The sequence below is a fragment of the Vitis vinifera genome, chromosome 8 (genome assembly GCF_030704535.1).
Source record: "Vitis vinifera cultivar Pinot Noir 40024 chromosome 8, ASM3070453v1".
NCBI lineage: Eukaryota > Viridiplantae > Streptophyta > Magnoliopsida > Vitales > Vitaceae > Vitis > Vitis vinifera.
Window position 1 is genome coordinate 21,671,891 of NC_081812.1, and position 17,289 is coordinate 21,689,179.

Here is a 17,289-nt window from a genome sequence, read left to right on the forward strand (position 1 = left end):
TCTTTGGTTTCAGTCTCAAACTTAACATTCCGTTATATCAAGATTTTTAAACCAAATTTCAAGTTTTACACTTACATTAACATACTCCAATAAACACTTACAATTTTTCTTAAAAGATGTTTGAACTCTCTAACCAATACTCCATATTTGGCAAACCCTAAATGATACTCCACATTTAGAGGTTTCCATCAATCGATACTCTACACTTGAACCTACATTATAAGGTTTACAAAAATAATAATTTCTTAATACAAACTCATAATGTATGAAATTTTCTCATTGATACAAAGAAAACTAGGTTTAAAAAAAAAATTAGGAATAAAATGTAATTTGTAACACAATGTACTCAAAATAGATATATATATTTAAGTTTCAAAAAGATGATTGAATGATAATTTTAAACTTTCTCCATTTTATAAATCAAGTAAATGTTAAAATGTCAAGCTAGTCATTACAAATAAGTCTTCCAGTATTCGATGTAAGCATACTAGTTATTGAAGCATTTGATAAGGTATAGAGAGTTGTTAGAGACAAAAAAATAAATGTGGACATCTAGCTGGCCATTCATATTACCAAGTAGTCGTATAGGTGAACGTCCATATTACCAAGTGGTCATTTAGGTGGATGCCCACATGACTTCTAGTAACCAAATATCACTTCTTAAGGTAAGTGGTCGTCTAGGTGGATGTTCAATTTGCTTATAATAGTCGCTTTGTTTTGAAACATAGCCACCACTTAAATGTCCACGTGACAATTGGATATAGATCACCTTCTAACAAATTTGTAATCGATATTTTGATAAATTTTGAAGTGAAAGTACTTCAGTTAAGTCCATAATGTTTATAAGAAACCTTAAAAGATTCTTGTGGAAAACTTGAAATTCAAGGTAATCTCCTAAACTAGGTAGATTTTTCTATCAACGAAATGAATTTCATCCCATTTATAAAAGTATGAAATTAGTTAAAATCTTATGAATAAATGTTTTGGTGGTTACCAAAAATAGATTAATTTTAACTTAATGTATCCATTATCTTATGTAAAATATCATGATGATAAATCTAATAAATTTATTTTTCTCGAATTTATATTATAGTATATTTATATTCTCATTCCAATTAGATTTTATTATTTATCACACTTAAATATAACTATTTCATCCAAACTTTGTTTTTGACGTCATCAAAATATAAGATTGACCTAACCTAGGTCTCACACTTATAAATACAAGTGAGAAAATGAGTTCTTATCGATATTACATGACATAGATTATTAATCACACTTTTTTTCTTTCTAATTCAAGATTCCTATGCTCTAATACCAACATTTAAAAATAAGATTTTAAAAGCTTAAAGCGGTGTTTGAATACATTTCTTATTTTCTATTTAAAAAAATACAAAATAATAGTAACTTCTATGTGAAATAAATAAATTATTATTCAAAAAGTTGATATTTATGTTATGTTGTAAATATATATTGCTATAAAAATAAAATAAAATTAGAGATACTATTTTTCTAATAACAATTGTATTTTTAAAAACTATTATCTTCTAAGATAAAATTTTATGAAAATTATAATTAAATCCATTGAAATTTATATTAGAGTTGAAAATGAAAAGTTTCAATTGATTGGATATACTCTTAGATTTACTAAATAACTCAAATTTCAATTGATTACTCATCTTTTTATTTCTTAAAAATAAAAAAATAATAGTTACTTTTGTAGAAACTCTTATATAGGGTAGAGATTCAATGTTACATTTGATTACATGAAAGTATTAAGAAAAAAATTAAAATAATTATTTTTCACAGTTAATTTTAATTATAAAAATTAAATTATAAATACGATTCATTAAAAATGCACTCAATTTCAAATTATTTAATATTTTATATAAAAAATTAAAGCAAGTAAAATGAGTGTCAAGTAATATGTAAAAATAAATTATTGATTTTAAATTTATATTATTTTCTATTTTTATTGGATATTTTCCTTCATTGAAAACCAAACATAGTTATTATAGGACTTCACATAGATATAAATCCATTTCCCGTCCAAATATTAAACAAACAAAGAGCTATTTAAGCAGCGTTCATATTCATTGCGCAAGTAATAAATGTTTTGAACCGTTATGATATGAGCAATCATTAATATAAATGGCTGATATTAAACCCATAAGTCATTATTCATAGGGCCAATTACTAACATTTGAAGTATTAAAAAAACATATGAAATGTGGAGACTTTCTTAAGATAAAAGGCCTATAGATATTAAATTCAGAAGAAAAAAAAACTCCATAAAAAATACTATTGACTGTCTTTTTTTTTTCAGATATTAACTTAAATTTTAGAGGGAGATAAAAAAATCATTCAGATGCATCTTGTTCCTTGTCGCAGGTATGCTCGTTCGACTTGAATGAAGTTAGTCGGAAAATATATGTTTGGCTATGTATTAGCCGTTATTAAAAATTGTGATAGAAAATTTTTAAAATTTGATGGATTAGCTTTTTTAATACTTGTACATATTACACAGTTTCTGAATATCCTTTTTTCAACCAAGCATCAGTTGTTTATAAAATTCTTAATATTTTTTATTTTAAAGGAAAAGAATTAAAGTGTATCCAAACGCTTACCATAATTTTCATGCGATTATTTGATAAGTAGCAATCTTTAATTACATAAAGTGGAGTTAATCGTGGACAACAGATTATCCCTGATTAGAAATAATCCCTTTTTCATGTCTGCAACCAAGCAACCCCTTATTAAATTCCCAACCTCGCCAAATTGGAGACGGAACGTGATCATCATCCAGATCAAAAATCCCAAAAGCTTTATCGCACTTTCTCGCCACATTTTCCATGGCTCCAAGCGCCCTGCTATCGGGGTCTAAATACTCTGACAGCCTCGCCGTGGTGGGAATATCAATCTGCACCGCCATAATCTGCGAAGCCATTTCATGGCTCCTCATCTACCGCACCACCTCCTACAAAACTCTCCGCTCCTCTATCGACCGCGCCGCCAAGAAACTCGAGACCATGAAAACCACTTCCGATGCGCAAAAATTCACCAAAAAATCCAAGACCAAGAAGATGGACCGCGTCGAGACTAGCCTGAAGGAATCGAGCCGCGACCTCTCACTTTTCAAGTTCAAGTCTGGCGCCGTCGTTGCTCTGGTTCTTTTCGCCGTCTTCGGGCTCCTCAACTCCCTCTTCGAAGGCAAATCCGTGGCGAAATTGCCTTTTGTTCCGATTTCAATCGTCATGAAGATGAGTCATCGGGGGCTTAATGGCAACGATCCAACCGATTGTTCCATGGCTTTTTTGTACTTTTTGTGTTCGATTAGCATTCGCACCAACTTGCAGAAGTTTCTAGGGTTTTCGCCGCCGAGAGGTGCTGCCGGCGCCGGCCTTTTCCCAATGCCCGATCCCAAGACCAATTGATCGATCCACGAGTTTATTTTTATTAGGTTTGAGATCTAAGGAACTCAAATTTTGATTAATTGTATTTCTGATTTGGATTTTTTCCTCCCCCCTTTTTTTTATACAATTAGCGTGGATCCATCTGATCATAATTATCTATAGAATAATTGAACTGGTATTTAGGATTATGGATTTTGCAAATTTAATTGACATCTGATCTGAAATATGAATTAAAAGCACGGCACAATTCTATTCTATAAAGTATGCATGTTTAATCCGATTTTTCTAGGAAAATTTGCTAAGTATACGTGAGCTATTTGTTCTCTGTTATATAGTTTGTAGTTTGCAATTCTCTATCTTATGCTTACAATTCATAGATTGACATACCACATAAAATCTCCTGATTTATCTGTGTTGATGCTTTCTTTGCTTATTTCATTTGTTGTTGTGAATATTGCATTACTCTCAGCACATTTGTCAATGCAGGCCCTGATAATGACATTTGCAGTGTATTATTTCCTTTTTGTTGCCTGAATCACATTGATTTTTTACTTTGGAATTACAATTTGTATTAGGGTTGAGAGTTTTTATAACAAAAATCATCATACCTGGACCTATATCATATGAAAGCTTTCGAGAACACTTTCTACTGCAAATAGTATGAAGTTGAGATGTCTTGATATTGGTGTTGGTTTCTTTCATTTATCTTTGCTTTAAGGTTATGCTTGGTTCCTAGAAAAAGTGAGGGAAATTCGTGGGAAGGAAAATAGAAAGGAAAAGTAGAAGGAAAAATAATGAAAAAAAAAGAAAAGATTTAAAGTCAATAAATTATTTGCATATCCTACTTCAAACTCATTTCACTTATTGATTAAGTAATTTAAAAATGCATGCTATTTTAATTAATTTTAGTTATATTTAATTTTTTTATGTATTTTCCACAGTACAACCAAGATTAAGAAAATCATTTTCTTAGCAATTTTTTCTTTCCATAATGGTTTTTGGAACCCAAACATAACCTAAATATTTTTGTTATTAACTTTAGTATTTAAATAATGTTAATCATTGCAATATTTTTGCTTCATTCTATGCTCTCTGAAGCTTGCCACAGATTTGAAGGTTTAAATGTCCAGCTAGCTGATTCAATCTTGAGGGGGGTACAAAGATAGAAACCTTTACTAAGTGTCTATTCATTATGAATTGTCATCTCATAGTTTGAGAAATCATTGGTACAGTTTCATTAACTTCAGATTGCATCCCCATCCTTTTGGAGGTGATTTTTACTTCTTCATATTGGAATCAAACTACTTCTGTCACCTATCTATTGTTGTTTCGGTTCTCAACCTGATAATGAGAGTCTTTAGAAGTGAGGGTTGGCTCTTCCTATTTATAGGTCCTGTCCATTTCCATGGGAATGGGGATGCTAAGTTGATGACATTCAAAATCTTATGCTTAGACGTTGGCACTCTTCTACCCGATTGACCCTCCCACTTTTTTGTTTTTGGTTTCCAAACTTTTCCCCTTGTTAGGAACCGAACCTGGAACTTTCCATGGGCCAGGAAACCACTTCTCTTTCTTTGGTAACTAGGAGCTGTTGCTTGTAAGTCATTACCTCCCCTCCCTCCCATCCTTTTTCACGGTACTATTCCTTGTGTCCAGCTGTGAGTCTGTGACTTAAATTTTTTATTTTCATTTTATTCTTTTTGGGGGATGGAAGGGGGGTGGGGCGGGGCACGCTTTGGGCGTATACCTGAGGGAAGAAGAACCTTTTAGTACATGCAGTAAAACTGATTTCATCTGGGGTGTGTTACTTGTGTGGATTCAGCATGTGTTTAGTTTGATCTATTAGGTTGGGTGTCCACAAAGTGGATAAAGGCAATACAGATGGTGTGCCAGTAATTTGAAAGATCTAAATACATTGTTCAAATTCAAGGTGTTACACTCTCATTTTCAATACACTACATCTGTGTTGCTATTACTGTTCAGTGGAGATAGGACGTGCACCATTTTTCTTCTGGAAGTTCTATTCCACCCTCCTTCTCCAGTAGGTAGGAATTCCACTTTTTTGTTCACTTACCTTCTTTCCTCTTCTTTCTCTGTTCTCTCACCCAAGAGTCTCCCGTGCTTCAAAGCCGTTTCTTTTCATGTGTAGGTTCTGATGTTTAGTGACATTGTTTTTAACTTTGGTCGATTCATTGCCTTCTTAATTCTTCCATGGGGTACGAAATTGCAGGGAACATACATTTGAGTTCTCCTTTATTGTAGTTCGGTCCGTGAAAGGGAAATTGGAGTCAAATCAGAGATCCCAAGTTTGAGCCTCCTCCTATTTAGTGGTCTAGTGGGGTAGGATACAGCAAACTAACTGCATTTTGGGATAAATGTCTCCCAATCACAGAGGTTTTCCATTATAAACAAATTTTATTAAATATAGTTAACAGTTTTCTTGATTTATTCTTTGCTCATTTGTTTACAATAAAAAAAAAAGTTGAAAACTTTTGTGTTTTTAATTGCCCTTTTTTTTTTTTTTCTGAATATTTTTCAAAAAAAAAAACCCAAAAATATATGTTTTGAACAAATTTTTAAAGTCATGTTGAGTTTAAAATTTGTTAAACATGTGTTTGGAAGCTTTTCAATTGATGTATATATAAACTATTTATGAAAACGGTTTCAAAGTTCCCAAAGTGGTATCACCTTTTTGCCCATGTTTATTTTTTACTGTCTCATATAGCAAGGGGTTGATTTGAAGGGTATTTACTATTTATGATGGTATTCTCTTAAATGAATTCCCTGGTAGTGCCAATATAACATAGAAATAAATGAGAGAATAAGAGATTCTATTGGGGTTTCATTTGCAATTTTTGTAAATAGGATAATTCGATTAAAAAAGGTAGCCAGTGATAGAGAAATACTTATAGGAAAGAAAATATTTATTTAATTACCTTTCTAGTCTATATACAAATATTTGGACAAAATATCAAAATAAACATCCCTTTGTAAAAATAATCTTTATTATTTTAAAATTATAATTATAAACAAATTGTTTTTTTTTAAAAGGAAGTAAGGATTATTTCTTTATTTTTAATCAAATATCTTATCTATATATACAATTTCAGGAAACTTTATTTTAATAAAAATATCATTTATTCATTTTTTTTTGTTTTAACTCTTTAGTTTTTTTTCCTAAATTGTGGTATGAGTTTAAATTGGCTATAAAAAAAAGGTTATAATTTTCTGTAAATCACATCACACTTAAAATTTATAAAAATGAAAGATTTCCCTGAAATCATGTATATATAAGTTAACAACAATTAAGTTCGACCATGGGAAAAAAGACAAAGTTAAAAAACAGAAAAAAAAAAAAAAAAAGTGTTTCCCGCCACTTGAAAGTTTCGAAAACCTAAAGGGTTCCCTCCGCCTTAAAGCTGTCCCTTCCCAATACTCTCTGTGCTCTCACGGTCCCACTCTCCATTTTCGCTCCAAATGGCGAAACGCAAGGGAGCAAGCGAAGAAGCGGCGCCGTTGCAGCCCTGCGTGGTCAAGAAAACCAAGAAATCTCGGGCCGCCGCCGAGGCCAGTGTCGTCGGAGCACCGATCTCAGTCAACGAAGCTCGTCAGAAATGGCCCCAAAGATACATATCCACGGTCTTATGACAAACTACTCACACTCTCTCTCTCTCTCTCTTTTAAATTTTTAAAAATGTTGATTTTGATTTTTGCCTATTCTACGTTTTTCTCCGCAGAACAAGTTCAGAAAAGGCAGTGATTCTAGGACTAAAGAGTGGGTATCATTTGTTTCAACATCAAATATCTATATGTTGTTGTTTTTATTCATTTTTATTATTTTCTAATTTTTGAAATTTAATTTAATTTTTATTTATTTATATATTTATTGCAGTGAATCTATTGAAGCCGAGGATATATTGCAAGCAAGGCGTCACTTTACAGAAGCTGTTGTTGATGGCTGTATCTACAAGCTTTACGATTATGCTTATGTCAAAGTGAGTCACAAGGATTTGGTTTAGGGCTCTGTTTGGTTATCGGGAACCGAGGGGGAAGATAATGAAAAAAGTGAAGGAAAATAATAAACAAGTGTAGTGCACCCAAATGCTTTTAAGGGTACTTTTGGGGTCGGTTTGATTATCAGGAATTGTGAGAGAAATAAACGGGGGGAATGACTAAGAAGTGAAGGCAAATAAAATACGAAGTACCTCACACTTTATATCCAGTGGGTTCTAGGGAGAGAAGTTCTACTTGGGCTGTAAGGGGGTTGATTGTGATCCATATTGGCTAAAGAAAGAAGTTCTTGGTGCTTTATATGTAATCGGATTCTCTGAACTGAATAAACATGTTTTAAAGCTGTGGGGCCAATATCCACAAGGGAGATAGTCAGATAGCAAGTTGTTAAATATCTTAATTGATTTTACAGTCATTGCTTAGTTTTGATAAATTTAATGTTTTCAGGCAGAAGATGGACAACCTGATTTTATTGCAAAGATTGTGGAGCTGTTTGAAACAATTGACAGGGAACCATATTTTACAGCTCAATGGTTTTTCAGAGCAGAAGACACTGTAAGAACATTTTGATCTTCAATTACTCATTTATATCTCCAATTCAATGATCTTCTTTACAGATTTTAATATTCGTGGATGTTTGTAGGTCATCAAGGACCATGCACATCTTGTTGACCAAAAGCGAGTATTTTATTCAGATATGAGAGATGACAATCCGTTGGACTGCATTGTCTCTAAAGTGGAAATTGTTCAAGTTGCCCCCAATGTATGAGCATTTTGAATTTGTACCACGATTATTCTTGGTTTTCTTTTTCTTTTATTATATTGTTGAATTGATTCAATACATACCGTTTCAAGGGTCATATCTACTGTACTTTGAATGACAGGTGGACTTGGCTGAAAAAGAGAAAACAATCCCACCTTGTGATTTATATTATGATATGTCATATTCTTTGAAGCATTTGACATTTGCAAACTTACTCACTGGTACAGGCTACAAAACAAAATAGTAAACATTCTTGCAATTGTTGGATTACCCTTTAAACAGGATCTAATAATCAATGATCTTTGCTTCAATAACTTCAGAAAATTCTAGAACAGAGAGTGATGAATCTTCTACAATTTCGAGTGAGATTGGTTTGAACAGCACCACTGATGGCATCAATTCTGCTATTGGAGAGTCCTCACAAGTTCACAAATTTCAGGGATCTGGGATGACCTTGTTGGATTTGTATTCTGGTTGTGGAGCCATGTCTACAGGCCTTTGTCTTGGCGCATCATTATCTGGTTTGAAACTTGTTACTGTAAGTAAATTACTGATTTAATCTTGTTGCATAAACTTTTTTATTCATGTGCATTCATATGCATACATTGCTCTTTACTAATGCTGGAGTGTGTTGTTTGCATTTGATGTTGTAGAGATGGGCTGTTGACATAAATCCTCATGCATGTGAAAGTCTTAAGTTGAATCATCCTGAAACTGAGGTTAATTTACTAGCTGTATTCTATCTCTTATTTTTATATATATATATATATGCCCTTAACCATAATTTTAAATAGTAAATGACTTTTAGGTAAGGAATGAAGCAGCTGAAGATTTTTTATCTTTGTTAAAAGAATGGGCAACCCTTTGCGAGGATTTCTCTTTGTTGGGTTCAAGGCGGCCAGAAGTAGTGAATCCTATTTCAAACAGGTCTGGGAGTGATGACGAGGAGGATGCAGATGGTGATGATGGTTCTCCAGTTCCCCGTGGGGAATTTGAAGTGAAGAAGCTAGTTGCTATTTGTTATGGTGATCCCAATGAAATAAATAAACCTGGATTGTATTTTAAGGTATCTAACTTCAACAAAGAAGAGTAGATCTTGCATGCTAGATTATCTCTAACCTAAAAAAGTTTGTCATATTTGTTGTGCACTCTTTACTTGTTTCTTTCAAGTGTCATTGCCATTTATGTAAGCAAAAATATACCTACAATTACATATTAAACAAAATCCACATCATATGAGGGGAAAAAGGGAATATCATATTTTTACAATTTTTTAGATTGACTCAATTTGTAAAAAATATCTCAGTTTTTCTAATGGCATAACAGTATGCTTCTGTTTCTCATTAGTACCCTTCTTGTGCTGTTATCAGTGAATATTAGATTTTGAACCAATAGTTTAATTCATAATGGGGATACATATGAAAACATTCTTTATCAAATCACATATAGCGTTGATTTGAAGTACTGGAAATGCATATGCTAAATTGGCACATAGAGGACTTGAAATACTCGACATGTGTCTTTCTTTGTTATTTATGGTGTAAATGAAGTGTTTTTGGTTGAGACAGTGTTTGCATGGACTAGGAATTATTTTCACATGTTCATTTGCTTTCATTCTAAATTTTCATATTGAATATGTCATTTTTCCATTCTTTATTCTATAATCTGAAGGCTGAGAATGTTCTTATAAAATGGGTACATGTGCATATGCATGAGAAGAAGGTTCTAGCTATATGGTAAGAATGTCCTTTGCATCATGTTCATTGCTGTTGGTTGAGCCTTTTGAATTTCAAAGTATTGAATGATAGAAGTTATTTTCTTTTGTTTTATGATGACTATTTTGAATAACTTACTTTTCATAATTTCATAATATTGATTCTGTCAATATCTGCTTTTTCTTATTTGTATCTACCATCATTTAGGTTCGTTGGAAGGGCTATGGTCCAAGCGATGACACTTGGGAACCTATTGAGGGTTTGAGGTATTTTTCTAGTACCTTTTGATTCCTTTTATTACTTTTTGCCATGGTTATCACATTTACATTCAGAAAAGATTTTTTTTTTAAAATCTAATATTTCTGTTTTCTGTTCAGCAAATGTAAAAAGAGTGTAAAGGAATTTGTTAAGAAAGGGTATAGATCAAGCATATTGCCCCTGCCGGTAAGCATAATGAAATAACAATTTATTTCCTTATTTAAAGTGTACTAATGTCTCTCTCCTTACCTTTTCCTTTGCTCTATCAGATGTTTTTCCTTTTAATGGATTTTAATGTTTTGTCTTTGATTATTTAGGGTGATGTGGATTTCATATGTGGAGGTCCTCCTTGTCAAGGAGTCAGTGGCTTTAATCGCTTTAGAAACACAGAGGCTCCCTTGGATGATCCAAAGAACCATCAGTTGGTGGTGTTCATGGATATTGTCAACTACTTGAAGCCAAAATATGTTCTCATGGAAAATGTGGTTGATATTTTGAAGTTTGCTGGTGGTTTTTTGGGGCGTTATGCAATGGGACGTCTTGTTTCCATGAATTATCAGGCACGGTTGGGAATGATGGCTGCAGGCTCTTACGGTGTTCCACAATATAGGATGCGTGTCTTCTTGTGGGGTGCTCATCCTATGGAGGCAAGTGTTCTTGAATATTGCATAGTTCTAGTACATCACCAGGCATATACCTTCAATCATTGTTTTCATGTTACAGAAATTGCCTCCATATCCATTGCCAACTCATGATGTTATAGGAAGAGGGGTAGTTCCCAATGAATTTGAGGTATGGGTAGTTTTTATTTATTTTTACTTAGGATATAATTTAGTTATAATTTATTTTTACAAAAGAAATTTTCATAAATTCAGGAAATTACTGTTGGTTATGATAAAAGTGAGCTGTGTAAGTTGGAAAAGGCTCTTTTTCTTGGGGATGCCATATCTGATCTTCCACCGGTAGGTTTATTTTTATTTTTTATTTTTTGTTTTAAGTTATCCTGGGATATATTCAATTAATTTGATGTTCATTATGTCCTTTAAACCTCTATCATATCACTTTAGGTCACAAATTATAACGGTCAAGATGAAATGCCTTATAATAAAGCTGCTCACACAGAGTTCCAGAGATACATCAGATTGAGAAAGCATGGTAATTTCAATCCTCTTTCTTTTCTAGAATGATTAGACATTCAAGTCAAATATTTATTTCTGTGTAAAGCTCTTGCTTGGTCAGGATTAGTTAGGTTGTGGAGTTTGAAATTCTCTTTTGTTGAGGTCATGGTGATCTATCTGCTTTTATCTTGTAATTTTCATACCTCAAAGGTTGTGGAATTGTCTTGCATGCTATCATACCATTACCTGACATAAGAATTTTTTTTTCAGATATGGTATATTGCAGTGATGCTGAGAAGGATGCATCAGAACCTCCAATGCTTTATGACCATCGCCCTTTGCAATTGAATGAAGATGATAATGAAAGAGTGTGTCGCATTCCAAAGAAAAAGGTTTTATTTCCTTTTTAATTCTTAGACATTGAAAATGATGCTTTTTTTAAGTATGGTTGTAATTGTTCTGGATGTTTGCTTCTGTTTTGTTTTCATAGGGTGCCAACTTTAGGGACCTACCTGGTGTAATGGTTGGTTCAGATAACAGGGTGGAATGGGATCCTTCTATGGAAAGAGTTTTACTTCCTTCAGGAAAACCTCTGGTACTGAACTTTTCCAACATTATTTACCCATTCATCTTTGCCTCCTCCAGTGAGCATATTCCAATTTGTATTGTAGGTCCCTGATTATGCCATGTCATTTGTCCGTGGGAAGTCTACAAAGTAAGCATCACTCATTCCTGCAAGTTTATATCAATTATATCATTTTCCTCATGCTAGACCTTGATGCAGGCCATTTGCTCGTCTATGGTGGGATGAAATTGTCGCAACTGTTGTAACAAGGGCAGAGCCTCACAACCAGGTTTCCTCACAAATGACCATTTCTTAGCATATACTACATACAAGTGTGCATACACTGACCAACTTCGTAACTGCATCATTTTGATAGGCTATTATTCACCCAACACAAGACAGAGTACTCACAATCCGTGAAAATGCAAGATTCCAGGGCTTTCCTGACTGCTACAAACTTTGTGGACCTGTTAAAGAGAGGTACCCTGATTGAAATTTTGGTGGATGAAAATGCAAATGCCCAATTGCCACTGTTATTCACTATTAGCCATTTTCATTTTATTCAGGTACATACAAGTGGGCAATGCAGTTGCAGTGCCTGTGGCTCTTGCTTTGGGGTACTCATTTGGTATGGCAAGCCAAGGACTCTGTGATGACCACCCGTTAGCAACTCTCCCTTTCAAGTTCCCTGAATGCCTTGCAAAGCCATCTTCTACGCCTAGGAACCCGGGTTCATGAGATTGATTCAGTTGAAGGTGAAGCCATTTTTAACCTTATAATTGTTGTCCCATTCTCATTTATGATTCAGCATTTGGTCTATTTGTAGGCAGCCCAATGTACGAATCTGGTTCATCTTTGTGAGCCTTTTTAACTTCCCAATATGGGATTATTTAATTTTATTGAAAATTATGCAGCTCCTCCCTATTAGGTGTGTGAGTAAATGGATACAATCCTCGCAACTTTTGGTTTCAGCAACTAAGTTTGATTGGGTGCGGCACTTGCGAAAATTGACTTAATTTGGTTTTTGTTTATCTTCTAATGAAAGAAATTGAATTTTCTGTCTTCTGTATCTCCTAATCGATTAAAAATTAATTCAAATCGATATTTTAAGATTTGTAATTTTGTGGTTTGTAATCTTATTTTCAAGAAGCAAAGAGCCCTATGTTAAACGTGATGTACAAGATTGCTGACCAACCTGTTCAGAAATGGCAACCACACCCTTGCCCAGAAGTCGGGTCACGTTCCGGCCCGCCCCATAACCTGGCCATTTGTTGCGTCATGTTCCAACCCGGCCCATGGCCACCGACCAAAGTGGGCGTGCAAAGAACGCGAGCATGTCACGTGCAGAAATGGCGTCACTGCACTCAAAAGTTTCACTAGTTATTCACATAATCTAAAAATCTTGCATACACCTTCCCCGGCATTACGACACGTGACCCGTATAAGCCATATGACCTACGTTATCACGGCACCTGCCCCCGTTACGATCGAGCTGGGGAAATCTGTTGTAACGCCGTTGAGTTGAGAAACCCTTAAAAGAGAGTCAGCAGGTCGAGCAACAAGGGGCCACAAACTACCAAGAGTTGAAGAAAAAAGCAAAAGCAGAAAGGGAGAAAAGGTCATTGTGACGAACCTATTCTCATTTATAGTCAATTTTGGGAGTATGTAGGGAAGAATGGTGGAGAATCGAGAGAGATATGGCTTCCTTTTTCTAATTTTATTTTGTGAAAATTTTATGACATAAGAGAAGTGAATAGTGATGAGTAGTCTTGCAGACTTCCAGACACTTGGTGTGGGTGCTTTTGGGACGTGGCTAACCATGCATAGAGGTTGTCTTTCTGGCCTTGGATCATCTCTTTGCTTTAACTTTTATCCTGATTTTGGTGCAGGTTGAAGAAAAACACATGCTCCAATTTGTAAATTTGTAATTCTAATTTTGTTGTCATTGGTATTGCCGGTAAATTTGTAGTGTGAAGACTGAAGAGGAAGCAAGAGGAGAATATGGGCAACATTTCAAAAATAGTTTTGAAAAATAAATTTATGATTGCTGTTTTTAAAATAGACTTTTAATATTAAAAAATAGTTTTCTTGTTCTTAAGAACAAGTTTTTGAAAAACTACAACAATCCCCTTGGATGATCACAAAATCTGGTGCAGATATTCTTGCTGCTAGGATGAAAATTGAAATTAGGTTGAAATGTGATTAATTTTGGCAATGTAATCCTCAAGGAAATGCAAGTTCACATTACTTTCTCTTACGGGGGGATTCTGTTGGTGAACAAAGATATAAAAGCATAAATACCACATGGGTTTGTGGGTGCTTTGGGTGATCTCTTGGCTGATAGATTCCAAACAAGGATCGAAGTGCGTGTTTGTATTTCATGTGAGAAGTGAAGTGCTTCATTTATCTCTTTGCTTGCTATTCCATGTGGCTTCACTTCACATACCCACTACTGCATGCAGTCTCTCTTCTCTCCCCTCAGCTTCTGCACCCTTAAACCCCAACCAACCCCTTCCCTTTAATGCTTTTATGGAGGGATTCATCTCATAAATTTTTACATTTACCTACAACTTTTCACTGCATTGCATGAGGGAGAACCCCTTCCAAAGCTTTCCTATAAATAGCTGCTTGGGTTTGCTCTGAAAAACCATCCCAAATATCTCAGCCTTTTTTTTTTCTCTCTCCATTCTAGCTTAGTTTCCTCCTCTTTTGTTCATCTTCCTGCATGGCCAATCCTGCTGAAAGCTCAAGCACCCATCCAACCAAAACTCCGAACCTTAGGTTGGAGCTAGGGGCTGATCTGAGCTTGGGTCAACCAGTGAACTGGTCTCACATTTGTCCTCACTGCTCCAGGGCTTTCCCATCCTGTCATGCATTGGGAGGCCACCAGAACGCCCACCGTCAACTGAAGAAAGAGGCCAAGAGGCAGTGCCTGGACCGCGTTGGCTACATGAGGAATGTCCATATCCTCTCTTCGGCTACTCCCTGTATCATGATCCCCAACACAGACCTCAAGCTAGCGCCACCCGAGCCGACTTTGTTTAAGCCAATCCCTATTCGCATGCTCAACCTGGGAGTTGGGTATGCAGATGGGGTTGCCTTTGAACTCGGGAATGGGAATTATCAACCCTGTGGGAAGGCGGTTGTGTTGGAATTCAAGCCTGTCGTGGAGATGAATTTAATTTCTGGAGTGACCATGTCTGCATCAGCTGATCATGAGGGCAAGTCACTTTCTGATGAAGGAACTGAGTCTGATGCAAATAGCACGGGCTTTCATGGAAGGAATGGCAGCATTGAGGTCAATTCCAACTGGGAACTGGACTTGGACCTAAAGCTCTGATATGCCGTCTGTCCTCCATATACTATAGCATAAATATATATGTATAAGCAAATAAAAAACCAAAAAACTAGTATGTGGCCACAGAGTTACCACTGATCTAGAGATCTGGCATGCTGGTTTTTAGTTTCTACTGCTTGTTCAGTTCCCTTGTTCTGGTTTGTCTCTGCTGATCTAAAGTGTGTGCTTAGGAGTGGACCTCTGAATATATATATGTAATCCTCGGAGTTACAATTATAACAAATATGGTTTTAATTAGTTTATAATATTTGTGTACATTTCATGCAACTGAACTATCCAAGTCATCAAGTCACTTCTAGGCTATAGCTTCTTCCTCTTCTTCTTTTTCTTCTTCTTAGTAACCATTGATGTTTTTACCAGCCATCCCTGCTTTTAAGAGAGAAGGGACTAGGCAAATGGATTAAGGCATTGAAGATATATAGAGAGCAGTGACAAATATATACGAAACAAGGTTTTTGTCAGGTCTAAGACAAGGATAATTTATGCATTCGGGGAAGAAATACCACCGATGCCTTTCATTTGCTTCTGACATTATGGGTCTCAAAGACAAGGAAAAGAAAAAAGTGACACGAGTTTTTAGCTACCATGGACGATGCAAAATACCTCAAGACTTAAATATCACCTTTTTGTCGTTTGTTTTTTTTTGTGTGCCCGCGTGTGTGTTTTTTTTTTTGTAATTTTAAGTAATTTCTATTCATTTCTTACAGATGCAATCAAATTATCAATACTCTAGTTTAATTTATAAAAATTTGCACTGCATAAATTGCATTTATCAAATGAATAAGTCAAGAAACAAATCAATAAGAGAATGAAATAAAATTATGGAGATAGCTAGCTAGCATGTTAGTAGATAAACATCTAGCAACAAAAGAACCCGTTAATTCAAATGGTAAATATTGAAAGATAAATTATTCATAATGTCTAATAAAAATTTCATATCCTAACATAGTTGTGAGGTATATATTAAATAAATGTGACAGATTTGTTAAATTTCTAACTACAACTATTTAAGTTATACTAAATGAATAAATTGTTTATAATGTTCTACCGACAATTTAATTAAAATTTTTGAATTATGAATAAAGTGATTCACAATCAAATTTGTCATAATTGATAAAAATAATTTGTGATTTAATTGAATGAATAATTTATAACTGATAATTTAACTAAATCTTTGGAATTATTAATGAAGTATTTTGCGACCAAATTTGTCGTTATCATATCCGACAAAATCAATGATTTAACTGAATAAACCGTTTATAACGTTCGTCCAACAGTTTAATCAAAACTTTTGGATTATAAATAAGTGATTCATGACTAAATTTGTCGTATTCATATTGAAAAAATCAATTATTTAATTGAATAAATTGTTTGTAACATACGTCTAACGGCTTAATTAAAACTTTTGAATTGTGAATAAATGATTCAAGACCAAATTTATCGTATTCATATCGACAAAATCAATGATTTAACCGAATAAACCGTTTTAACATTCAACAGACAATTTGACTAAAACTTTTGAATTATGAATAAAGTGATTCTCAATTAAATTTGTCGTAATCATATTCGACAAAATTAGAGATTTTATAGAAGATTCGACACACAAACCAATTGAATATACCACTTATAACGTCTAAGATAAATACCTAACTAATCAAAACTTTTGGCTTATAAGTTAGATGGTTGATGACAAATACTAATTATTGTAACTTATATTCACCAAAATTAGATATTTCTAAAAGAATCGATCTATTGGTTGGAGGGTTGGTTAATTCCCCAAATCGATGAGTCTGAAAATCAAAGTCATGCATGGATAAAACAAAAAAGTTACTATGACCGCTAACAAAAAATTTGATAATTGATAAATTAATGAAAGTTAATTCAAATATTAGCATAGCATGGTTTAACAAAATCAACTATTTATAACAATGAAGAGAAATATTTTCAATATATATTTGTAAGATTTAGGATAAAAACCATTAAATTAATTACTTAGTGGGTAGATGATAAGCATATAATACACATTAATTAAAAATTATTTATGATGCCAAACAATAATATTTAACAAGAAATTATAACATATTAATT

General features: G+C 33.9%; 2 protein-coding genes across 2 annotated transcripts; both read left to right on the forward strand.

Moving 5' to 3' along the window:
* Positions 1-2,642: 2,642 nt before the first annotated feature.
* Positions 2,643-3,601, forward strand: LOC100262250 (uncharacterized). Its single transcript, XM_002280405.4, has one exon. The coding sequence runs from the start codon at positions 2,853-2,855 to the stop codon at positions 3,432-3,434; it is 582 nt and encodes a 193-aa protein (XP_002280441.1). The 5' UTR covers positions 2,643-2,852; the 3' UTR covers positions 3,435-3,601.
* Positions 3,602-6,374: 2,773 nt separating this feature from the next.
* LOC100252100 (putative DNA (cytosine-5)-methyltransferase CMT1) lies at positions 6,375-12,756 on the forward strand. The gene is made up of 21 exons (XM_002275896.4): positions 6,375-7,052; positions 7,151-7,188; positions 7,306-7,408; positions 7,872-7,979; positions 8,068-8,187; positions 8,309-8,408; positions 8,508-8,725; positions 8,841-8,906; positions 8,996-9,253; positions 10,110-10,168; positions 10,280-10,346; positions 10,478-10,807; positions 10,884-10,952; positions 11,036-11,122; positions 11,228-11,315; positions 11,549-11,670; positions 11,769-11,873; positions 11,950-11,993; positions 12,063-12,132; positions 12,220-12,323; positions 12,410-12,756. Exons 1-21 carry the CDS (start codon positions 6,891-6,893, stop codon positions 12,579-12,581), a joined length of 2,490 nt encoding a protein of 829 aa, XP_002275932.1. The 5' UTR covers positions 6,375-6,890; the 3' UTR covers positions 12,582-12,756.
* The last annotated feature ends 4,533 nt before the right edge of the window (positions 12,757-17,289 follow it).

Excerpts from the sequence above, each read along its gene's own strand:
- LOC100262250 (XM_002280405.4), top strand. The coding sequence starts at position 2,853 with ATGGCTCCAAGCGCCCTGCTATCGGGGTCTAAATACTCTGACAGCCTC.
- LOC100252100 (XM_002275896.4), top strand. The coding sequence starts at position 6,891 with ATGGCGAAACGCAAGGGAGCAAGCGAAGAAGCGGCGCCGTTGCAGCCC. Across the intron at positions 7,980-8,067 it reads TTTTCAGAGCAGAAGACACT|GTCATCAAGGACCATGCACA; the intron begins GTAAGAACATTT and ends GGATGTTTGTAG. Across the intron at positions 8,726-8,840 it reads CTGGTTTGAAACTTGTTACT|AGATGGGCTGTTGACATAAA; the intron begins GTAAGTAAATTA and ends TTGATGTTGTAG.